Source organism: Giraffa tippelskirchi, chromosome 7, assembly GCF_054371585.1.
Source record: "Giraffa tippelskirchi isolate mGirTip1 chromosome 7, T2T-mGirTip1v1.2.pri, whole genome shotgun sequence".
NCBI classification, from domain to species: Eukaryota; Metazoa; Chordata; class Mammalia; order Artiodactyla; family Giraffidae; genus Giraffa; species Giraffa tippelskirchi.
Window position 1 is genome coordinate 52,902,781 of NC_137281.1, and position 24,770 is coordinate 52,927,550.

At 41.3% G+C, this 24,770-nt stretch overlaps 2 protein-coding genes and 1 long non-coding RNA gene across 8 annotated transcripts in view; 1 reads left to right on the forward strand and 2 right to left on the reverse strand.

Annotated features, from left to right (window-relative positions):
* On the reverse strand, positions 1–14,636 carry ATMIN (ATM interactor). 4 transcript variants are annotated; one of them, XM_081513553.1, is made up of 5 exons: positions 14,611–14,636; positions 14,287–14,531; positions 5,661–5,786; positions 4,743–4,942; positions 1–3,756 (listed from the first exon to the last, which is right to left on the reverse strand). In XM_081513553.1, the coding sequence occupies exons 2-5, from the start codon at positions 14,314–14,316 to the stop codon at positions 1,944–1,946; spliced, it is 2,169 nt and encodes a 722-aa protein (XP_081369679.1). In that variant the 5' UTR covers positions 14,317–14,531; positions 14,611–14,636; the 3' UTR covers positions 1–1,943. The 4 variants fall into 4 exon arrangements, with proteins under 4 accessions (XP_081369679.1, XP_081369681.1, XP_081369680.1 ...); XM_081513555.1 differs by having other exon boundaries at positions 1–3,457; positions 3,553–3,756; positions 14,287–14,636; XM_081513554.1 differs by lacking the exons at positions 14,287–14,531; positions 14,611–14,636 and adding exons at positions 8,771–8,915; positions 10,393–10,906.
* Positions 14,630–24,638, forward strand: LOC145514789 (uncharacterized). Its single transcript, XR_014060461.1, has 4 exons — positions 14,630–14,771; positions 15,004–15,063; positions 15,449–15,654; positions 22,887–24,638. It is a non-coding gene; the product is annotated as an uncharacterized LOC145514789 (long non-coding RNA).
* CENPN (centromere protein N) overlaps positions 16,836–24,770 on the reverse strand; it is a 21,883-nt gene continuing 13,948 nt past the window's right edge. For all 3 annotated transcript variants that reach the window (XM_081513577.1, XM_081513575.1, XM_081513576.1), the window contains exons 8-11: positions 22,703–22,766; positions 21,092–21,204; positions 17,261–17,387; positions 16,836–17,059 (exon numbers count right to left, since the gene is read on the reverse strand). In XM_081513577.1, the coding sequence (XP_081369703.1) occupies positions 16,977–17,059; positions 17,261–17,387; positions 21,092–21,204; positions 22,703–22,766 (387 nt within the window). In that variant the 3' untranslated portion in view covers positions 16,836–16,976. The remainder of the gene's footprint in view (positions 17,060–17,260; positions 17,388–21,091; positions 21,205–22,702; positions 22,767–24,770) is intronic.

Consider the following 24,770-nt stretch of genomic DNA (forward strand, 5'->3'; position numbering starts at 1 on the left):
TAGAATTCTCACTTCTCTTTAATCACTGAGTTTTCAGCTTTTACAAATAATCTTAGAACAATTCAGGAAACTAAGGTTCGGGGTAGGGGACAATTCTTACTGGTACATGAACTATTACATGCTCAATTTTCTGTAAATAATTCAGTTGGCTGGATTAACAAATATTGTCACAGAAACACAAATTTTTTTTAAAAGCCATAGATCACTGCATATATATTTACAAAAAGCCATAAACAAACATGCACTTCTCCTTACTAGGAGAACTGAAATAGATGTTTGAAATGTTAAGGCAGTGATGATTCTAAAACATAATGAAATACTAAGTTAAGGCTTTATGTTTGTTTTGAAACCCATATTCATAGGCAACTGTGACCCAAGCAAACTTTTATCTACCAGGTTGAGTTCATCTGCCCAGGACATGTTATTTATCCATTACCACCAATTCTTCTATGGGATAGGAATTAGTAGCAACACCAAAGATTTTCTCTAATGAATTATTAGTTTCCTCCTTAGGTTGTATTTTGAGGGTTTAGTCTTCAGCAGCATAAAGCACGTGCCACAGAAGGAACAGAGCATTTTTTTGGGTAAACTTAGAAAAATGTACAGACTGCATTGATTTTTACTTTCCTGAAAGCTGGCCAACAATCAAGAACTCAGGATCTTCTAAATACAAAAAACCCTACAAGTGTACCTGACTGCTCAGCCATCTCAAAACATACTATGTTCTTGAAGTGCTGGATCTTCACCTCATTTTCTTTGAAGACTGGTCAGTATTACCCTCTCTAAACAAACAAAGCAACATAATGCAGAATGCTGTATTTTAGATGGATCTATTCTAGAATTGCTATCCTCAAGGCACAAACACTATTCTTGCTAGACCAATGTGTTTCCTCATTCAAGGAAAAAAATGAGAGGGGGATGAAAAGAAGATTCACTTTACTATAGATGTTGATTGCACTCTTGCCCTAGCAAGCTTATGAAAAGTATTGAAATGTAACAGGGAATATCCTTTTCTCCTTACATTACTATTCTTATTATTTTTTAACATTTAGAGCGACAAAACAGACTCAGCGGGTGGGGTGCACCTTGAGAAGCAGCTCTGGAGCACCACCCTGGCCTTCAGTAGGGTGCAGGAGGGATGGCTTGTAGGACACACTCCAGGATGAGCGAACAGGCGTGATTCACAGCCCAGCCTTTCCATAGTTGGAGTGACTTACTGCCACTTAGACTGAAAGGATCACTATTTACACTAAGTGCTTGCCGCTACTACTTTAAGCAATAATTGTACAGCAACATGTCTTGTGAGCAAAGTACTATACACTATGTTCATACCAGTAACAGTTCACGTAACGGGATGGCATTGACTATATGCAAATTGTCTCAGAAGCTAAAGACAACAGTTTTCCTTTGTGTCTTCAAATCAGGGAAGAGTAAGATGTCAAAGCAGGTGAAGCTGTTGGTGTTTAAATCTGTTGGTGCAGCGTCAGACTTCTTTACATGTTATCAGGGAACAGGAATTTCTTAACAAGCAATGGCAAGAGTATTTTAGGTGCAATTTAAGTCAGTCATGCTTTGATGAAAATGTCCTGAAGATCTGAAGTTTGTACCCTAAGTCCTGGTGAGCTTGGCTTCAGTTAAATGGCAAGATGGGTTTTAAAGGTATGAAATACATTTTTTTTTAAAGAAGGGAAGACTACACTGAAAGGGCAAATGTCGGCAACACAAAAACAATCATGTTCAGATCAACATCTTACACTTTATAATACACTCACAAATTTTTACACAAATTTCATGTTTACAAGTACAAAAAGGCAAAGAACCTCAAAGAATCGAAGTAACTGTATCGTCGACTACATTCAATAGAGTTAATACTGTTGTCCCTGTTCTTCATCTTCTAAATCCAGAAGGGAACTGTGAATCCATCTCTCATGTGGACTCCACTTTCAGAAGTTGGAGACTGGGTGTAGTTCTGCACACGTTTGGGTTTCAACAGAGCTGAACTGAGATTCCATCGTGTTCCAGGCCAGATCAGCCAGAAGAAAGTCATCCATTGCTGTCTGAGTTTCATTGCTGGTGAAGAATAAGCTCCCCAAAGTTTCAAAGCCAGAATTCATGGTCTGTGTTTCGGCACTGTTCAACTGAACTTTGCTTTCCAGGGCAGGCAGGTTTTTAGCAGTGGAGATTCCGTCAGTCTGGGTCTCTGTGTCAGATGAATCAGTACTCATGGAAAAGCTGGAGTGTTTCAGGATACTTCCCAGTGGCAGACGAGGGCTACTGTCTAAAAAGAAGTTCAGGTCTGTCTGTGTCTGCGTGTCAAACATCTCAAGACCTAAGAAGCTAGAATTTCCCCTACAACTGTAGGCCTGGGCAGAAGGGTCTGCAAAGAAGAAGTCAGTTTGGGTTTCTATGTCCAGCGACTCCAAGGCTGGCTCAGTAGTCATGGTGCTAAGCTCACTCTCCTCGGTTTGTGTCTGTATATTTGAGGCTGAAAAGAACTCTTCAATATCAAAATCAATTGCAGGATTCTGGGTTGGGCCAGATGGGAGTTGGGTGTCAGGTCCAGTATTTGTGTCAGACAAAAGACCACGGTTGTCCAGTGTCTGACCAGGTAGGTTACTTGACAAGATGTTTTCTAGATCACTTAATAAATCCATGGTTTGGGTCTGATTATCTGTCATGTTCTGTGACGAAAGCATACTGTTTGGTGCACTGAAGTTTATAATTGGTGTGGATTTCTCAATATCTTGAGTTAAAGTTTTAGGGTGGTTCTGAGGTAACAAGTCATGAGTTACAGTCTCTGCTACTAAGCTGCTGCTTATAATATTGTCTGTAGACACACCGTATGATGAATGGACACTCTCAAAAATGTCTCCACACATTACAGCTTGGTCCATCTGTACTCTGTCATCTGCTGGATTTTGCAGTCCACTGGTCTGAGTTTCTCTGGAGATCCCACATGGCTGGAAACTGGCATCTATAAATGCATCAGTCTGAGCAGCGATAGATGAGGTTACCTTAGAACTGGGCAAAAAAGTCTGAGTTTGAACACTAATGGGAAGGGAAACCTGGGAACCAAATGTCAAATCAGTTTGAGAACAGGACGACACAGAGGAGTCAGGGCTGGCCCACTGTGCAGACGGCATGAATTGTGGTGTGGTGTAGGACAGGTCTGTCTGTACGTTGATGGAAGAAATGCTGTTCTTCTGACATGTGTTCCCGAGTTCTTGTAACGGGCTAAATGGACTTTTACCCAAGTTCACTTGAATACCTGTGCTAATCGGCTCAACAGCAACAGGATTTACAACTTTTGAAAGAGGGAGGCTCTCCTTGAGCGAGCAGGCCTCCGAATCTAGGCCGAGGATCAGGGTTCCAATGGACAAGGGCAGTAAGTGCACGGCAGCAGGGGCAGAGCCCTGATGGTCGACACCCAACACCACAGGCTGGGCCGAGGAGTCGGCTGTAGGCACAAAGACAGGCACGGGAGAAAACTGCATGACGGGGAGTTTAACCAAAGCCACTTTGGGCTTTGGTAAAAGCAACTTCTGAGGGTACCTTGGAGCTGCTGGAAGAGTCTGTTGTTTGGCATTAGAGCTGCAAGAGTCTTCAAAGGAAGCCACCAGCTTTATTTCTGAAGTTTCTAGTTCTGGAGCATCTGGTCGCTGAATTGGTTGGTTGTTCAGTGCTTCAACGGTCTTACTGGACAACTTCTGGTTGTGCAGGCAGTTTTCCATTTTCCTTTTCTTACTAGGTGGATCCCTGAAAACAATGACAGAGTGAAAAAGAGAAAAGTGATTTTAAACTGCAGCTTTCTTCATCAACCCTGGCACTGTATCTTCACTTATAAGCTCTACATCTCACATCTACAGCAGGGGTCAGATTCAGCCCAGTGAAAAGAAATCCCCTTTGTAACCTGGCCTATTACACAGAAGTTCAGAAACATGCAAACAGGGAAGGAGGAAGCACACCTTCTTTGGGTAAAGCTCTAAGTACTAGAACTCAGCTTAGATCAGTAAGCACCAGGAAGCTAACATATAATATAATGCAGTGATTATCATTTCTAAAATAGGAAGCTATTAATCCAAATTTGACCTTTCAAATGAAGCGGTTTCATGATTTAAAAAACTCTTCAACAATCCAGTATCCCTCTAATAGAAAATGATGAAAGTTTTGGAAGAATTGAAAACTCAATAGGGATTTCCCTGGTGGTCCAGTGCTTAAGAATCCACCTCCAATGCAAGTGACACAGATTTGATCCCTGGTCCGAGTAGATCCGGCCTGTGGTGGACCAACCAAGCCTGTGCACCACAACTATTGAACTCTCATGCCTCAGCTACTGAAGCCTGTGCTCCACAGCAAGAGAAGCCTCCACAGTGAGAAGCCCTCGCATAGCACACAAGAGCAGCCCCTGCTCACTGCAACTAGAGAAAGCTCACGCAGCAAGCAAGGCCCAGAACAGCCAAAAGTAAACAAATAAATCTTTTAAAAAAAGAAAGTACAGTCAGTGTTCAGTTGGGAATAATAAGGGACCTTTAAAAGGAGTTGGTGAAAGAGCAAGGAGAACAACAGGGTCAAGTAGGTGTGGATCATTTACTAGTACTGCTGCCATTTCCCAAAGTTCCCTTCTTCATGCCTCATCTTTTCTCCACCATTCCTCCTTTCTCCTCACGCTAACCGCTCTCCAGGAAGTTTCACCTGACACTTTCCACAGAGTTGCTGGCGTTTGGGCCGCCACCCCCCCCAACCTGTGTTCCGCGGGGATCTCATGGCCGGTTCGGTAGACGTGGGACTGCAGTGCGGTCCTGCTGGCGTAGGGGCAGCCGCACGTGCACCGGAAGGTCTTGCCACAGTCCTCCGCGTGCCTCCTCAGGTCCCACTCCGTGCCATACGAATTGCCGCACTTACTGCACTTATGCTTCTTCTCAGCGTGCATTTTCATAAAGTGCTAGGAAGAGCACAGAAGGACCAAGATGAAAACCTGCAACTGCTCAGAACCCTTCAAAAGTCATCAACACACCCCACATAACAATGGTTTTACATGATAAAATATAGCAGTGCAAATCGAAAGAATGAAAAAGCAGGCAAGCTGATCTTTATCATATGCCTCATCTTTGTGAAAAGCTGAGACTGTTCTGGAAACAATCCATGGTATCCACCCCCTAGCTTCAGAGTGCTGCAAGCAGAACAAGTCCTGGAGCACTCTCCTCAGGATCCCTCCAGCAAACCTTCAGGCAAGGGTTGCAGTCTCTTCCAGTCCAGAATCCCCACCTCCTCACTGACCGGGTCCCTCGCTCCTCTCTAAGGGAGTTGCTTCTGAAATCCTTCTTTTCCTACAGCTTCTTACTCCCTTGGGAGAACATCTCCCTATGCCTCTGCTCCTCTGACCTTGAAAGATTCACACCAGAGATCTGGAAGCACACTCAATTTATCATACTTTGCTGACCTGGTCTTCTCTCCAAATCCACACGGGACATTTCCCTCAGAACCAGCCAGCCTTTACTTACATCTACTCATTTTTCCCCAAGTGAGAGATTTGGCTGGCTGTCCTTATAAGCAGCTTTTGCTTAATTCTCTTGTTATGACTGGTAAGTAATCAGAATGTATTGAGTTTATGACATCTGCATTTCATCCCTAGAGAAGTATAGTTAAGACAAGTAAAATACCTGTTTTACGAGAGAAAATTGAGAAAATGGTCTGTCAGGGCCTCTAGGGCATCCTTCAATTGGACAACAGTAGAATTTTGGTACAGTTTTCAAATCTTTTCTTATTGTTGGATTTACTATGCCATCCTGCAAAAGAAAAATAATTATCTTTAAAAAACCATCAGAACGAGTTGGCAGTGATAATAAGGAATGACTAAAGATGTGCACAAGGGATCTTTATAGAGTGATGAAAATGTTCTAAAGTTTGGGATTGCAGTGATAGTTGCAGAACTGTACATCTACTTAAAAATAACTGAATTAGTCACTTAAAATGGGTAAATTTTATCACGTGTAAACTATAGCTTAATACATGTTAAAATTTTTCAAAACAACATAAACAAAAAGCAACTATGTTGTTTAAAAATCTTCTATCCATTCCTTTAACATTCCTTCTAGATTTAAAAATCTCTGTCCTTTACCCAATGTCTTTAATGGTAAGTGGTATATTTATAGTTTCTCAGGCTCAAGACAGATGATCCTAATGTGTAGCTGAGCTTAAGAATCATGATGCAGTGGTTAAACCCATGGATTCTGGAATATGGACTGCAGTAGTTTGAATTCTCTGCTGTAGTTTGAATCGCTCCTTTCCTTTGACCTTGAAAAACTTAACTGTCTTGGTTTCCTTATCTGTGAAGTATGCACAATAATAGGACCTACTTCAGAGTTGTTGTGAGGACTCAGTTAATAGCATTATAGTTAACAGTATTATAGAACAGCGCTTATCACATAATCCCCCAATGGCTCAGCAGGTGAAGAACCCATCCCCAGTTGGGAAGATTCCCTGGAGGAGAAGTACTCCACTCCAGTATTCTTGCCTGGAAAATCCTAAGGGCAAAGGAGTCTGGTGGGCTACAGTCCATGGGTCCCAAAGAGTCAGACATGACTGAGAGACTAAGGCTATCACATAATCACTCCATTATTACAGCTATTAGTTATCTGCTGTGGAGATTTTTGTTGCTTCTCTTGCTTTCTGCCAACCTATTTAATGCCAATAAGCTAATCTAAACTCATACTATACATTAAACACTGTTTTTGTGGCAACAGAAATAAAAGCAAAGTAAACAGATCAGACCTAATCAAACTTACAAGCTTTTGCACAGCAAAGGAAACCATAATAAAACGGAAAAACAATCTGTGGAATGAGAGAAAATATTTGCAATGATGCAACATAGAAGGGCTTAATCTCTAAAATATACAAACAGCTCCTATAACTCAACAGCAAAAAACAAACGACCCATTCAAAAAACAGGTGGAAGAGCTAAATAGACATTTCTCCAAAGAAGACATACATATAGCCAACAAGCACATGAAACATTACTCAACATCGCTAATTATTAGAGAAATGCTACTCAAAACTACAGTGAGCTACCACTTCATATCAGTCAGAATGGCCATCATTAAAGTCTACAAACAGTAAACGCTGGAGAGGTATGGAGAAAAGGGAACCCTCCTACACTGTTGCTGAGAATGTAAGTTGGTGCAGCCACTATGGAAAACAGTATGAGGTTCCTCAGAAAACTAAAAATAGAACTGCCATATGATCCAGCAATCCCACTCCTGGGCATATATCCAGATAAAACTACAATTCAAAAAGATACATGCACCATTATATTCATAACAGCGCTACTCACAATAGCCAAGACATGGAAACAACCCAAATGTCTATCGACAGATGAATGATGTGATGTATATATATATAATAGAGTACAACTCAGCCATAAAAAAGAATGAAATAATGCTACTGGCGGCAACATGGATGGAACTAGAAATTATCATACTAAGTGAAGTAAGTCAAAAAGAGAAAGACAACTACCATATGATATTACTTATATGTGAAATCCGAAATATGACACAAAATAATTTATCTATGAAACAGAAATGGACTCACAGGTATAGAGAATAGGCTTGTGGTAGCCAAGGAGGAGGAGTGCTGGGGGAGGGATAGACTGAGAGTTTGGGGTTAGCAGATTCTAACTATTATATATAGAATATATAGACAACAAGGTTCTACTGTATACTACAGGGAACTATATTCAACATCCGGTGATAAACCATAACAGAAAAAAATATATAAAAAAGAAGGTATATATATATATATATACATATGTAAAACCGAATCACTTTGCTGTGAACATAACATTGTAAATCAACTATACTTCGATTTAAAAAAGAAAATCTATGAACTCATCTTAAAAGAAAATACTATACTTGTGAAAGTCTGATTGGAATGCTGCTTTTGTTAAAACAAGGACATCTGTAGGCTCGAATGACAATAACACTGTCATCAAACTCATTCCATTCACCAATTTATCTTTTTTAAAGGAAATACTTTGTAAACTTATATTATTTTCCTTCTAGTGTATAATATGCAGGAAAAAATGAAATGTGGAGAAGATATTAAAGAAGACTCTAAAAGCCTTTATTCACTTGACCATTACCAAATTCTTCTTAGTTATATGCCAAGGAGACGGCTGTCTTCTGTGTTTTGGCCTGTCAAATGTTCTATAAAACTCTGCTTACAGGGTTACCACAAAATTCATGCTCATTTCTAAAACATCCTCAATTTGCTTAGCAATCCTTTTATGACCCCTTTTCAAACTCTCTATCATATTCTCATATACCTGTTCACTTCCCTTTTTTAAAAATTAATAAAATTTATTTTTAAGAGTTTTACTACACCTATAGCAAAACTGAGTGGAAAGTAGAGTTCCCATACACTATCCGCAGCCCCCCATCCCACTCCAATATAGCCTGTTTCACTATTAACATCTCTCAGCAGAATGGTACATTTGTTTACAACTGATGAAACTACACTGACACATCATTATGACCCAAAGTCTATAGATTATATCAGAATTCACTATTGGTGTTGCACATTCTATGGGTTTTGCCAAATGATAATGACGGCTATCCATTACTATAGTATCATACAGAGTGTATTCACTTCCCTAAAAATCTGTGCTCCACCTATTCATGACACCACTGATAGCACTGACAACCACTGATTGACCAAGCGCTCATTTCTTTTTAGTGCTGATACTCCATTGTCTGGATGTATTACTGTTACTTACTGATTCACCTTCTGAAGGACATCTTGATTGCTTCCAAGTGCTGCTAGCTATTCTTTCATAATGTCTTCTACCGCCTCCTCACTTTTCCTTTCTCACTGCCACCATCAATAGTTCCAAGTATTTTTTTTTTAATGTTGTAAATCAACTATATTTAAATTGAAAAAATACATGTATAAAACATAGATACATAACTATATAAATGTAGGTATAACAAAAACAAAGCATGCATGCTTTATAATCTGCTTCTTAAAACCCCAAACAAGTTATTTGTAAACATCCAAGTTCCAAGTATTCTTGACTTCCTCTTTGGACTTTGTCACTAGCCTAATTTCTAAACCTTCAATTTCCTTTTCATTCACATGTTGCCAGATTCACCTTTCTAAAATATAGCTCTGATCATGACATTACCTCACTCAAACATATTCAATGGCACTCCGATACTGCTCAAATCCAAATTCTTCTAGCCATTGGGACATCCAAAGTCCTGTAGTAAACAGCTTCAAACTACACTTCTTTTCTGTCATTTTTCTGCTATACCTAATGGAACTACTTAACATTCCCCAAATGTTTTCAAGAGGAGGAATATGTATTTGTTGTACTTGGGAATCTTTTAAAGAGTAAATGCTTATGGTCACCTAAGTCAAAGTTGTATCACACACCAGGATGAGACACTAAAGGCAGCCATACTGATGTCAACATCTTGCTGTTGTCATTACAGGTGAGGCAACAACCTAATACTGTTCACTTTCCCGCATTCTTAGGGCTAATTCCTTGGCCCATCCCAACACCACCTCTCTACCTCAGTTCCTGACCTTCTTCCCATCCCTGTTTAGAGACAATAAGCTCTGAGATGAGAACAGGGGAGTAGAGAAATGGTGATGGCACGGTAAAACATGACCTGTAGTAAAAAGTGATATTTTCATTCTTAAGTGCTAGATACATTCTAGAATAAAACTTAGCACTTTTTAAACTTTACCTTCTGTGCATAACTGAAAAAAACGTACAGAGAATACTTCATGTTTTGTGTATTTTTTTGGTACCTGTTTATAAAATCTTTTAAATAAAAGAATTTGAAAAAGAACTTATGAGAGGAAACAACTAAAAAACAAGATGGAGAAAAGTAAACAAAGAGAAAAAAAGAAAAGCAAGAGAAAGGACCCCGTTGAAGAAGAGGAGATAAGAGCAAAGAATTGTGGGAACTGTGGCAAAAACTGGAAAAAAAAAAAAAAGGCACTGTAGCTTCTCAAGTACCTCTCTGCAGTCACAGAAATATATCCAAGAAGAAAAGTAGCTTGCTCTGTTATTGTAAATTTAAAATTAGAAGTCTTTGTACAATATGATCTATGGAGCAACTTGGAACCTTTCTTTTAAGAAAAAAAAATGCTGGCAAATCATGAAAAACAAACCCGTGGACTGAACATAACATAAAATCCACTAAGCCATGCTTTAAAAATATGTGTTGCTGGATAAGATGTTCTTTAATGGTCCTCCTGTCCCTTTCACTATTTTCAAACATGAGGGATAAAAGAATCAAGAAATGCTCACTTACTCCTACTCCTCTTTTCCCTGAATCACCAGGAACCCACATAAAATCACAAGGTATCATGTACATTGCAACTTACAACTCCTATCTCCACTTTTATCCATCATCATTCAGAAGAACTTGTTAATCGTAAGGGAATATTTGAGTGACGGCAGGATACCTTCTGAAGAAAGATTAGAATAAAATAAGAACCTCACAGCAACCAATGGGGAAGGGAAGAAAAGATTATCATAATCTAGGAGAAAAAAAACAAACTAGGAAAGAAAAAAAAATAACTATAGGAAAGAAAAAAAACAAACTAGGAAAGAAAAAAGAAAACTAGGAAAGAAACTAGAATTATGTAAGTAGCTGTAATCAACAGAAGAAAGGGAAAATCTCCACGGAATACTATGCATATCTCCAAGCAGACACACTCAGGCTTCAGGGCCACTGGAGTCTCTGGTTCAACACAGACCCCTTTCAAGGCCACAGGGAGATCCCCATCAGCTCTCGTCCTTAGGCCTCTTTCCCCTACCCACCTCAACACTTGGAGAACATCAAGTATCAGGAATAGTGTTTGAACTCAAGAGCCTGCTACTCTGGCTCCTGACTAAGTGTAGATTCACCACTCTGGGCAACACTATGCAGATATGGCTGTTTTGTCACATAGGCCACCTTTGTTAAAAAAAAAAAAAGAACAGAACCCCCTTTCCACCAAGACAGCAGATGTTCAGGGGCCACATGGTTAGAAAGATAGAACAAGGATGCAAAGTGAGCCTGTTTGACAAGAAAAAAACAATGATAGTTCAGGGTGAGGTTTCTTAAATTCTCCCTGAAACAGGTCTCTCTAGTGACCTAGGAAGGAAACTCAGGAGAGTCCATTTTGAGGTTGTTCGATTTTCAGTTCAGAAAGAGATCTTGAATACAGTGTGCTGTCTTCAGACAACAGAAATCTGAGAAATGACTAGTACTGGAAGAATTGCTTCACACAGATTCTAAGCAGGAGAGGATACTGATACTCAGTTGGGCTAAAGTTCAAGTAAAGACCTGACTGTCAAAATCTGCACTTGCCTCAAACATATTCCTTTTTCTTACTCTACTGTATGCTCAGAATTGGTATCTTCAGAATTCCTGAACTTTATATATTTTAAAAACACAATTAGAAATAAACTTATTCAAGCTAGACTTCAGCAGTACGTGAACTGAGAACTTCTAGATGAACAAGCTGGATTTAGAAAAGGCAGAGGAATCAGAGATCAAACTGCCAACATATGCTGTATCATAGAAAAGGCAAGGGAATTAAAAAAAAAAAAAATCTACTTCTGCTTCACTGACTATGCTAAAGCCTTTGACTGTGTGGATTACAACAAATTGTGGAATATTCTTAATGAGATGGGACTACCAGACCACATTACCTGCCTCCTGAGAAACCTGCATACAGGACAAGAAGCAACAGTTAGAACCGGACATGAACAACAGACTGTTTCCAAACAGGGAAAGGAGTACATCAAGGCTGTATATTGTCACCCTGCTTATTTAACTTACATGCAGAGTACATCATGGGACATGCTGGGCTGGATGAAGCACAAGCTAGAATCAAGATTGCTGGGAGAAATATCAACAACCTCAGATATGCAGATGATACCACTTTAGTGGCAGAAAGTGAAGAGGAACTAAAGAGCCTCTTGATGAAGGTGAAAGAGGACAGTGAAAAAGCTCGCTTAAAACTCAACATTCAAAAAACGAAGATCATGGTATCCAGTCCCATCACTTCACGGCAAATAGATGGGGAAACAATGGAGACAGTGTCAGATTTCATTTTCTTGGGCTCCAAAATCACTGCAGGTGGTGACTGCAGCCACGAAATCAAAAGACGCTTACTCCTTGGAAGAATAGCTAGGACAAACCTAGAGTGTATTAAAAAGCAGAGACATCACTTTGCCAACAAAGGTCCATATAGTCAAGGCTATGGTTTTTCCAGTAGTCATGTATGGATGTGAGAGTTGGTCCATAAAGAAGGCTGAGTGACGAAGAATTGATGCTTTTGAATTGTGGTGTTGGAGAAGACTCTTGCGAGTTCCTTGCACACAAGGAGATCAAATCAATCAATCCAAAAGGAAATCAATCCTGAATATTCATTGGAAGGGCTGGTGCTGAAGCTGAAGTTTCAGTACTTCAGCCATCTGATGCGACGAGCCAACTAATTGGAAAAGACCCTGATGCTGGGTAAGATTAAGGGCTAGAGGAGAAGGGGGCGACATAGGATGAGATGGTTGGATGGCATCACTGACTCAATGGACATGAGTTTGAGCAAACTCAGGGAGATAGCAAAGGGCAGTGAAGCCTGAAGTGTAGCAGTTCTTGGGGTTGCAAAAAGTCAGACACAACAAAGCGAATGAACAACAATTGTATACTATCAAACCAATCCTGAGACGTACTGATAAATGGTATCTTTTGCTTAACGGATGCTTCACAAGGTCTGGAGAGATATAGCTCCTGACAGCAGTTCCACAAAAAACAACAATATAAAGTGTTAAAAAGTGCTTGCCAGAATGACGTTCAGGTCAACAACGTTAAGAGAGTCCTTGTCAGACTGGCCGCTTCCTTTGTGCTTAGAGATGTAATGTCTGCCTTAGTAATCAGTGAGGGGATGATCTGAAAGTGGGTGATGGCTGTTACGTATGAGCTAAAGAGAACACAGGAATTAGGCTGCAGAATTCCTACAAATATACAGTTCATCCACTCAAGTTAAAATATGATTAAGGAAGGGAAGTGTTTAATTAAAATTTAGTATGAAGGAGAAAACAGGAGAATGACCATTCCCAGAGTTACTGCACTTGTGTGTGGAAGAACCCCAGAACTGTCATGGAAAATTGCAGTCCCACCTGCAGGGAAAATTACAGACCCACCTCAGCTTACCTCCTCAGTACATTTCCTGACTGGGCTCCCTCATCTTCCTAAGAACACTGTTGCCTGGCTAATCAGCTGGAGCTGGAAGGGGACTGCCCTTCATGGTCACCATATCTGCCCTACTACAGAAGACAACCTCAAGCTTTCTGTTAAATTCTCATCAAAAGTCTGATTCTAACAACATTCCTGAGGAAACTTTACCTGAAGGGCAGACATACCATGCAAGAGGCTAGGTGATTTAAACTTGCTCCTCAATCAAGTCAGACCACCAAAAGCTACATACTCACAAAGTAGCTTTCAATGACACATTTTGAAATTACGTTCTAAGCCACTGTTGGCTTAGAAAGACTTCTAAGAAGTGGTGGAAGGAAATGTCCTATTGTAATGATTGAAAATTATGATTTAAGAGGTATAGGTTGGGGCTGGACCTGTGGATTTTTAATAAGCTTTCCACAGACGTGCACTTCGGGTTGAAAAAAAAAATCACCTCCCCATTTCACGTAAGGAATGGACGTTCAAGATTATTGTCCTGTAATTATATATGATGTACGCTCTTAAGATCCTCGGGCGAGACTTTCCTTAGGTCTCATGCCTGAGCAAAGCTGATATCACCAACGCCATGGAACTTGTTGCCAAATCTGCAGCTCCCTGCTAACGACTGGGCAGCACCCAAAGGCCCGAAGGAGGTGCTTGTGGGTGTGGTGCCAAGAGCGCTGGCACAGAGCCGAGCCCGCGTTTAAAGCCCAGCACTACGCGGGCAGCGTCACCGGTTTCTCCGCAACAACAGGACGGAGGTGCCGTGAGAGCTCACCACACGACCGCGTGCGCGCCGGTGGTCCCGCGAGTCGGAGCCGGACAGCCTGGCGCGTGACACAGGGCCTTCCCCGCGCCGTGCCCTCCAGCGTCCCGGCGTCCACTCTCCCTGCCGGGACCCCCGCCCCCCGGCGGTCCGGCCCGTTCTGAGGGCTGCGGCGGCCCCCACCCCCGCCGCCGGCCGGACCCCGGCGCGGTCGCGTCCGCGGCCCTGGCCGCCCGCGTCAGACGCTCGGTGGCGCCAGGCCCCGGGAGGCGCGGCCCGGCTCACCTGCAGGCGGTGGCTCTTGACCAGGTGCATGTTGAGCGCGGGGCTGTTGGGCAGGATCTTGCCGCAGCCGCGCACCGTGCACAGGATGTTGGTCCGCACCGCCCGGGACAGCTCGCTCACCGACGGCTGGATGAGCTCCCGGGCCAGCGGCGCCGAACCCGCGGGCTGCTGCCTCGCCGCCGGCGGTCGCGGCCGGCTGCCTCTCAGCCGCCCGGGCGGGACCCACGGGCCCGAGGCGGCGGCGGCTCCCCTCGCGGCCGCCGGGAGGGCCGGGGCGCCCGAGGCGAGAGCCGCGGGATCCACCACCGCCGCCTCAGAGGCCGCCATGGCTCTCGCGCCGCGGCCAGACTAAGCCAGCCGGCCCCGCCTCCCGCCGCAGCGACTTCCGGCAGGGGGCGGGGCCTTATTAGCATCCGGCGGGGCCCGGGCGGCGGCGGCGCCCCCTACCGGAGGCGGAGGGCGCGTCTGCGACGGAGCGCCACCAGGTGAGGCGGCCGCGCGGGGTGTAAAACTTCACAGAGGGACCTGGGAACAGGTAGGACGCATAGGTCCCTCTGAACCTCATTCGCCTTCCTAGAAATCTGAACCTTGGGCAAAAGTTGGATAGAAGAAAAAGCAATGCATTCGGGAACTTTACTTCCCAAAGATTAGAAATGACCCAGGTGTTCAAGACCAGCAGAGGCCCAAGTTTGTTAATTACAGTGATCTCTTTACCAGACACGGGGGAATGCACTTTTCATCCAGTATCTCATTTTGTCCTCAAAACAGCCCTCTCAGGTACGTACTGTGAGTTCTTCCTCATCTGCAGAGAGGTAAGTAACTAGCCCAAGGTCACATTATACAAACAAAAGAACTGTTGTAATTGGCAGAGTTAATCATTTTAGAGAGGGTAGATTTACTTGCCTGTATTTTAACTGGTGAAATCTGATTACTATTTGGGAGGCAGTGTAGCTCAGGGCAGGGTTCCAAAAACGAAGTAGGAAGAGGGACCAGATAGGTCATGATAAATGAATGTAGGAGGCCAGGTGTAGGGAAAAGGGAGGGGTGAGGACCCCAGGGAAATATCTAGCCTAACTGGGGCAGCTGCTACCAGTCTTTGGTATTGCCGTGATTTATTTTTCAAGATTTTTATGTGAAAACTCCCAACTTTTTAATATGTTAGCAGCTGTTTGTTTTTTACTGCTGCAATAACAAGCTACCACAGATCTGGTGACCTGAAACAGTTTGTTACTCACAGTTCTGGAGGTCAGAAGTCTGAAATAAGTCTCCTAGGTGAAGATCAGGGTGTGGGCCTGGCTGCATTTCCTCCGGAGGCTCTATGGAAGAATCTGTTTACTTGCCTTGTCCAGCTTCTCCAAGTCATCAATGGTGAGTTCAGTCCTCTTCACATCACTCTGATTTCTTCAGTACATCTCCCTCTGCTCACTTCTATTCCTCTTCCAACTTTTGAGGACCTAGTGATTGCATTGGGTCCTTCCAGGAAACCTGGGATAACTTCTCCTTCTGCGAAGTAACAGGTTTATATATTCCAGGGGCTAGGATGTGGACATCTTTGAGAAGGGTACTGTTTTGCCCACCAGAGTAACTAATTCTGATTTTAAAAGTATTGTGTGCCAAAAAACCCCTACGTGTGAGACAGCATCCATAAGGCTTTTCTTTCTTCCAGCTCGGTGTCCAAGAGGGCAGACTCGAGTCTGACTGCCTGGGTTAGTTAGTGTTCGTCGCTCAGTTGTGTCTGACTCTTTGTGACCCCATGGACTGTAGCCCACCAGGCTTCTCTGTTCATGGAATTCTCTAGGAAAGAATACTGGAGTAGGTTGCCGTTTCCTTCTCCAGGGGATCTTCCTCACCCAGGGATCAAACCCTGGTCTCCTGCATCACAGGCAGATTCTTTACCACTGAGCCACCAGGGAAGCCTAGTGGTAATCTTACCTCCAGTTTTATTTTGTCCTCCTGTTTCTTTTTCTGTCCTTCATTTGCCCAGATTTCCTCGCTTTTAATTCTATCATAATTGTAACATATGTTGTTTGAACACCAAATCCTTTGTGGATCAAGATAGACACTATGTTTTAAAGTGTTATTATAAAAGGACATATGATTTTGTGATGATCGCTGAAAGATTTTTACCAAAAGTGACTTATGTACCAGTTTTTAAATATCTTTATTTACAAATTGGTGTATTATTGGTCAGTTTGAATGCCGTATGTGTGATAAAATAGATTATGAGAAATATCATATTTACAATGAAATCATTATTTTGTATAACTGAATCACCTAGTAGGCTGCCTCCTGCAATAATAACTTAATAGGCCCAATTCTGCCCTTTGAATGGACCAATTTATGCTTCTCTTAGAAGTTCGGTGTAGTTTCTTGGTGTTTCTTTCTGTGATCCAAAACTTAAGAGAAAATCCCTGGGAACCAGCAAATGGAACCAGACCTCTCTGGGATTGAGGAGAGACAGCAGTGAGAGAAAAGACATCCTGTCACATCTTAAAGTCCTGCGACTGCTATGCTTTGCGGCAGGAGGAAAGAATCAGTCCCAAGAATTACATTGAACATTTCCAAATCTTTAATATCAAGGATGAATTTCTAAAACAAGTTTTGTAGATAGAAGCTATCCAGCTAGTCATTAACTAAAATTCATATCCAATACAGTCAAGGATGCTGTGCTTATGAAAACCACATATAGCTTATTTATCTCTAATTTTAAAATAATTCTTTCCCTTATTGGGTATGCAAGTGAGCAGTGGAGAAAGTGGTGCATCTGCAATACCTGAAATTTAAAAAAAAAGAAAAGAAAATGAAACATCAATTTAAAAATGGCCAAGATTAGAGGGTGGATCATGGACCCTCGTTAAGTGAAACAGAATATTCAAAACAGGGCATGACGGAATAGCAGGCAATTAGTCAGCATAGAGAGGGTCAAATGTAGTGTGTTGTGAATTCCCACTGGTGAAATAAGCTGACCACTCACCGGCTGGGGCCAGGGATTTTAGTGCTTCCAGAAGGTGCGGGCTAGAGAACTTGACGAGGCACCGGAGGGGCTCTTCTCTCTCAGCCAGGACGCCCCCGTTTAAGTCACCTTTGAATTTCGTTTCAAGCTGTCATCAAATATATTTATAAATGATTATTAAATACATCAATTGCAATGGCAAAATATAAAGAGACAGGATTATGTGTTTCACTAATTCTTATTATCAAGAAACACAGGGATGAAAGGGAGTGGGAACCATTTAAATTGCTAATTGCAAACACTGAGGGAAACCAGGATATCAACAATATCACACACAAAATGCTGAGGGTGCACAGAGCCTGACAAGCAAGAGATCCTGCCCTCAGGATGTCCTTTACTTGAGCGTTAGGTTTACATTCTTTATGGAAAATGAGCACTATTTTTTGTAATCTGTCATTTCAGTGTAAAAAATCTCATGTGTTTTGGGTCACTACCAGAATTTAACTTCTTATTATAGAAGATTTAAGAAATATACAGAAGGAGCACAGTGTAAGGAGTCCCCCTGTACATATCACCCAGCTGAAACAATCACCAGTCTTGTTCCATCTATTACCCCACCTCTTGTTCCCTACTGCCCGTATCCACTGGATTATTTTGAAGCAAATCGAAGACACCATAGTATCCTGCTTGTAAATATATCGATATATACCTAAAAAGGATTTTTTCTAAACTTCACCTCCACAACATTAGCACACCTAAGAAAATTAATAATAGTTCCTCATAGCATCAAATATCCAAGTATTGCTACTTCAATAGGTACTTGGCTCTTAGGTTCTAACTTCAACTTTTTTCTTAAAATGATTCTTAAAATTTAGAGGCAGAATGCTGAAGTACTCATGCATGAAACAATGCAGAGGCTGAGTAATGTCTGCAGCTAATTAAAATGGTTCAGAACAAAGAAAGAGAAAAGAAAGCAAACGTGGCAAAATGTTAACAATGAGTGCATTTTGAAGCAAAGGGGAAATGGATGCTCACAGAAGTATTCATGCATGTTTCCTGAAGGTCTGACATTTTTCAAAATAGAAGAGGTAGGGGAAAATTAGTAGCAGGTATGAATAAATGCGTACCTTGACTTATAGAATAGACACATTCTCAGATGTGTATAAAGGGAAGTTTTGTGGATTAAATCTTATGTGTCCTAGATCAGCGGTTCTCTATGCAGAACCAGCTAGTGGGCTTGTGAAAACAGATGGTTGTGACGGACCTCCAGAGTCCCCGATCCAGTAGGATTATGGGGGGGCCAAGAACCTACATTTCTTACCCATTCCCAGGTGATGGTGATGCTGCTGACCCAGAGACCACACTTGGAGAATGACTGTCTTAGCGTATATTTAAAAGAACTAGGTTAAAACCTGCCATATAGGGAACTTAACTTGCAAGGTGTCAAATCAATTTTTCCCACTAAAAACAAACCAAACCAAAACAGGTGTTGGGCCTGACTAAGCAGATTACTGGTAGACTTCAAGTGTGGCCTGTAGCTGCAGAAAATTCTAAGCAGGAAGAATTTTATTGGAAGGTTTGAAGGGAGGAGAGTGTTATGAACATGAGTATTAGATTAGGGTGGTAAGCCTCTTGATGAAAGTGAGAGAGGAGAGTGAAAAAGTTGGGTTAAAGCTCAACATTCAGAAAACTAAGATCATGGCATCTGGTCCCATCACTTCATGGCAAATAGATGGGGAAACAGTGGCTGACTTTATTTTTGGGGGCTCCAAAATCACTGCTGATGGTGAGTGCAGTCATGAAATTAAAAGATGCTTACTCCTTGGAAGGAAAGTTATGACCAAACTAGATAGCATATTAAAAAGCAGAGACATTACTTTGCCAGCAAAAGTCCATCTAGTCAAGGCTATGGTTTTTCCAGTAGTCATGTATGGGTGTGAGAGTTGGACTGTGAAGAAAGCTGAGCGCCGAAGAATTGATGCTTTTGAACTGGGGTATTGGAGAAGACTCTTGAGAGTCCCTTGGACTGCAAAGAGATTCAACCAGTCCATCCTAAAGAAGATCAGTCCTGGGTGTTCATTGGAAGGACTGATGTTGAAGCTGAAACTCCAATACTTTGGCCACCTCGTGTGAAGAGTTGAATCATTGGAAAAGACCTTGATGCTGGGAAGGATTGGGGGCAGGAGGAGAAGGGGACGACAGAGGATGAGATAGTTGGATGGCATCACTGACTCGATGGACATGAGTTTGGGTAAACTCCGGGAGTTGGTGATGGATAGGGAGGCCTGGCGTGCTGCAGTCCATGGGGTCGCAAAGAGTCGGACACGACTGAGCGACTGAACTGAACTGATATAAATCTTGAATTTTGCTAATGGTGGCCAAGGGCTTGCCCTGCACCTGGCTTTCCTGGTGGGCAGTGACTCACTTCTGGAATGAGCCAGGTTTGCAGGCTACTGTTTTTTTCCCTATGTGATGCCAACTGGGCTATATAATGACTGATTTCTTCAATCTTTTGTCCAATAAGTATTTATGAGCACTGACCATGTACAAACACTGTTCTAGGTGTGGATGGGCTAGAAGGATACAATTTTTTTTTCTCTCAAAAATATAGATCACAGCTGGTTACACATAACTAGAGTAATATAAAAGGTGAAATGAAAAGGCAAATTCAAAATTTCCAAAGGTTGTCCTTTGCAACAGAGGAACTTACTAAATACAGTAAAGAAGTCTATTTTAACTCATAAATTATACAAAATTAAAGTGACGAATGACATAAGTTTCTTTGAATTGTTTTCCACTTGAAATTTTAGTTCTTTTTAAAAAATATTGATAACTTGTAGTTCAGTTCAGTTCAGTCGCTCACTCGTGTCTGACTCTTTGTGACCCCATGAACTGCAGCACGCCAGGCCTCTCTGTCCATCACCAACTCCTGGAGTTTACCCAAACCCATGTCCATCAAGTCAGTGATGCCATCCAACCATCTCATCCTCTGTCATCCCCTTCTTCTCCTGCACCCAATCCTACCCAGCATTAGGGTCTTTTCTAATGAGCCAACTTTTCGCATGAGGTGGCCAAAGTATTGGAGTTTCAGCTTCAACATCAGACCTTCCAATGAACACCCAGGATTGATCTCCTTTAGGATGGATTGATTGGATCTCCTTGCAGTCCAAGGGACTCTCAGGAGTCTTCTCCAACACCGCAGTTCAAAAGCATCAATTCTGCGGCGCTCAGCTTTCTTCACCATCCAACTCTCACATCCATACATGACCACTGGAAAACCCATAGCCTTGACTAGACGGACTTTTGTTGGCAAGGTAATGTCTCTGCTTTTAAATACGCTATCTAGGTTGGCCACAACCTTCCTTCCAAGGAGTAAGCGTCTTTTAATTTCATGGCTGCAGTCACCATCAGCAGTGATTTTGGAGCCCAAAAAAATACAGTCTGACACTGTTTCCACTGTTTCCCCATCTATTTGCCATGAAGTGATGGGACCAGATGCCATGATCTTAGTTTTCTGAATGTTGAGCTTTAAGCCAACTTTTTCACTCTCCTCTTTCACTTTCATTAAGAGGCTCTTTAGTTCTTCACTTTCTGCCATAAGGGTGGTGTCATCTGCATATCTGAGGTTATTGATATTTCTCCCGGCAATCTTGATTCCAGCTTGTGTTTCTTCCAGCCCAGCGTTTCTCATGATGTACTCTGCATATAAGTTGAATAAGCAGGGTGACAATATACAGCCTTGACGTACTCCTTTACCTATTTGGAACCAGTCTGTTGTTCCATGTCCAGTTCTAACTGTTGCTTCCTGACCTGCATACAGGTTTCTCAAGTTAGTGTATAGCAATATCCTACCTTATATTGTGCAAATTCTAGTCTTGGTTGAGGATAGTCGCCAAAAATGTCTTGAGTCACTCTCTGCACTCTCTCTTTTTCTACTTTGTTTTCATGAATGATCCTTGAATCCACTATAGATGGGAAGATTTCAAGAGAAACCAGCTGTTAGGAATGTATTTCATCCACAAAGTATCATCCTTTCATTCCTAATCTTTCAACTTGCTCATATAATTTTGAAGTAACATTTACTGCTTTTTCACTTGATTGTAATAATTTCTTACAAAGTAGAAATTTAGAAATATAGGCTGATAAGAAGATAAAAATCACCCATAATCCTACCACACAAAGATAAATACTGTTAACATGTTAATACATTTGTCTAACTCTTTTGTTTAGTGAATAAGAAGATACGTAGTTTTAAGCCTGGGTTTATAAAATATACACAATTTTGTACTCTGCTTTCTTTACTTAACATGAAATCAATAGCAGTTCCTATGCCATTGGAAAGTCATGGTTTACTTCATAATGGCTGTACCATTTCATTTTACTAAGTCACTGCCAAGAAAGAGAAACATTTCCATTTTTATAGTATATTATACCCCACCACTTTTTTTGAATTTTCTGATCCACATTAGTAGTTTCATATTCTATTCTCTTGGGTTTTCTATGGATGGACTCGTGTCAACTATGAATGGTGATATGGTCACAATTCTGATTACAGGCACACCACAGAAATAAGTGGGTGCAGTTCTGTACCACTGCAATGAAGTGACTCACATGAGTTTTTTGGTTTCCCAGTGCATATGAAAGTTATGTTTATATTGTACTATGGTCTATTACGTGTGCAACAGTATTATGTCTAAAAGGACAATATACATGGCTTAATTAGAAAGTACTTTATTGCTAAAAAATGCTGACCATCATCTGAGCCTTCAGCAAGTTGTAATCTTTTACAATAGTAACATCAAAGATCACTGATCACCGTAACAAAAATGAAAAAGTCTGAAACATTGTGAGAAACTGTGACAGAGACACGACCTGAGCCAGTGCTACTGGAAAAATGGTGCCCACAGATTTGCTCAATACAGGGTGACCACAAAACTTCAATTTGTAAAAAGCGAAATACCCGCGAAGTGCAATAAAGTACTTGGGAAGCAATTTACCCAATGCATTAAGATCCTGGGCCCCAGGCTCAGATTCGGTTTTTTCTTCTGGCTTTGCTGATTCCTAGTAATGTGATTCTGCTCAGCAAGTTACTAAACCTCTCTGAAACCCAGTTTTCTACCCCTTTTCTGATGAAAAGAGCTTGTTCATGAGACTGCTGTGAAGATTAAGGAAATGACATATATAAACACCTTAGTATAGTGCCTGGCACAGAAGAAATGCTCAGTTAAATTATTTAATTTTTTGTTTTGGTTGTGATTATGATTAGATGCCATTCTAGCAAATTCTAAAGGAGACCTATATTAGCTTAGCTTCCCCACTTCAGCAGAAATTTACTTTTCAGTTTTCTGAAAATAGGAGATACTTTTGAATCACAATCCTGGTACAGAAATGTTTTACTGGGTGAGAGAAATCTGAAAAGGAATGTCCTTCCAAATTTCAGTTTTTATCTTAAAATACACATACTGTTTATATCTAGCCCAAGGCTTCTTTCTTGTAGAGATGTAGTAGAGTTGTGAGTTTCAAAGCTCTAGGAAAAAGAAAACAGAAAAAAGTGAATGCTTTCCTAATTTTATCACCTCAAAGTATAGATATTAATTGGTTTTAGTGCAGAAAAGTATGGCAAATCTTATCTTTCGTTTTTTCCCAGCACAGATATTTGAGGCCCCATGCAGACTGAGTTGAGCATTCCTCCTAGAGCCATATTGACAGAGACTGCCGGGGCCAGCAACAAGGCTGATTTGTTTGAGGAACTCTGTACCTTGTTAACATAGAAGTGTATCTGGAAGAACTATAGCTGCTGAGCCAAAAGCTAGAGAAATCAAAGGCAGCCTTTACAATGTGATGCTGCAGCTTTATATTTATGTCTTTATAACTGTGAAAAAAAACGTCACTGGCATTCCTTACAGAAAAATAACTTTGCTGCTGTAAGTCTAAATCTCCCAGACTCCTTCCTCACTTTCCCCCACTGAAGGCATTGTTTTTATAATCAAGTGTTTAATGAGTTTTTCTAGAAATGCAACTGATCATAGCAGAACTGTTGATATTAATAGCAATTTGGTAGGAGGCTGGTAGGTAAGAGGGAAGGTACTATGGGGGAAAATCATTATCTAACTTTTTTTAAAAATTATTTTTAATTGGAGGATAACCCCACTCCAGTACTCTTGCCTGGAAAATCCCATGGACAGAGGAGCCTGGTAGGCTATAGTCCATGGGGTCGCTAAGAGTCGGACACGACTGAGCGACTTCACTTTCACTTTTCCCTTTCATGCACTGGAGAAGGAGATGGCAACCCACTCCAGTATTCTTGCCTGGAGAATCCTAGGGATGGCGGAGCCTGGTGGGCTGCCATCTATGGGATCGCACAGAGTCAGACACAACTGAAGCAACTTAGCAGCAATTGCTTTACAATATTGTGTTGGTTTCTGCCATACATCAGCATGAATCAGCCATGGGTATACATATGTCCCTTCCCTCCTGAACCTCCCTCCCACCTCCCACCCATCCCACCTCTCCAGGTTGACACAGAGCACTGGGTGTGGAGCTACCTGCATCATAACAGCAAATTCCCACTGGCTATCTATTTTACATATGGGAATGTATATGTATACAACTTCTTAATGTTAAGCTTGTTTTCGTTAAAGAGTAGCTTGCAGAAAGCCATCACTTCTTTCTACTTAGAACAGATGAAAATACATAAGTAGAACATACCTAGGGGCTCAAAGATATACAGTCTTAACAATTCTATAGGAGTCTGAACATATGACCACACAGATGCCATGCAAACGAGGGAAAAAACAACAACAACCCTGAGCCTTGGAGCAAGGCCAGATCCATTATCATTAAAGGGAAAATAATACATTCAAATAATTTTTTTTCTTAATAGGTTTTTTTTTTTTGGTTTACTCCTAGTTCACTAGACACGCCTCATGAAGTTATGAGGAATTATGGTTATACCCTTTGTACCAAATTGGCCCAGTATAATATGCCTTGATATTTGACCAGGAACATTTTTTTATTTTTTTGACTCACGCAGCATGGCATGTGGGATCTTAGTTTCCTGACCAGGGGTTGAACCCATGCCCACTGCTTTGGAAGTGAAGTCTTAACCACTGAACTGCTAGGGAAGTTCCACACTCAAATAATTTTTTTTTTTTTTAACATTCAAATGCAGAGCTCATTTTATTGAAGCTCAGTTGAACAAATTACCATTAATTTGCCCTCAGTAAAATTCAGTATTTCATGTTTGCCAAGTGAAAAGTAAATAGCTGAAAGGTGTTAATAAAACCTTTTTTTTAATTTATTTTTTTATTGACGGATAATTGCTTTACAGAATTTTGTTGTTTTCTGTCAATACACTCAAATAATTTTGACAAATAAACAAACTGTGGGAATTCATAAACCAATGCTTCCTCTTTTACTTTTAATTCCTGTATCACTTGCTTGACTAGTGGGACAAAAAATTCTGCTTCTCTCTTGCATAACAGAATAATATAATCAGCTTCAAAAGATAATGTTAAGTTACTCTGAAGAG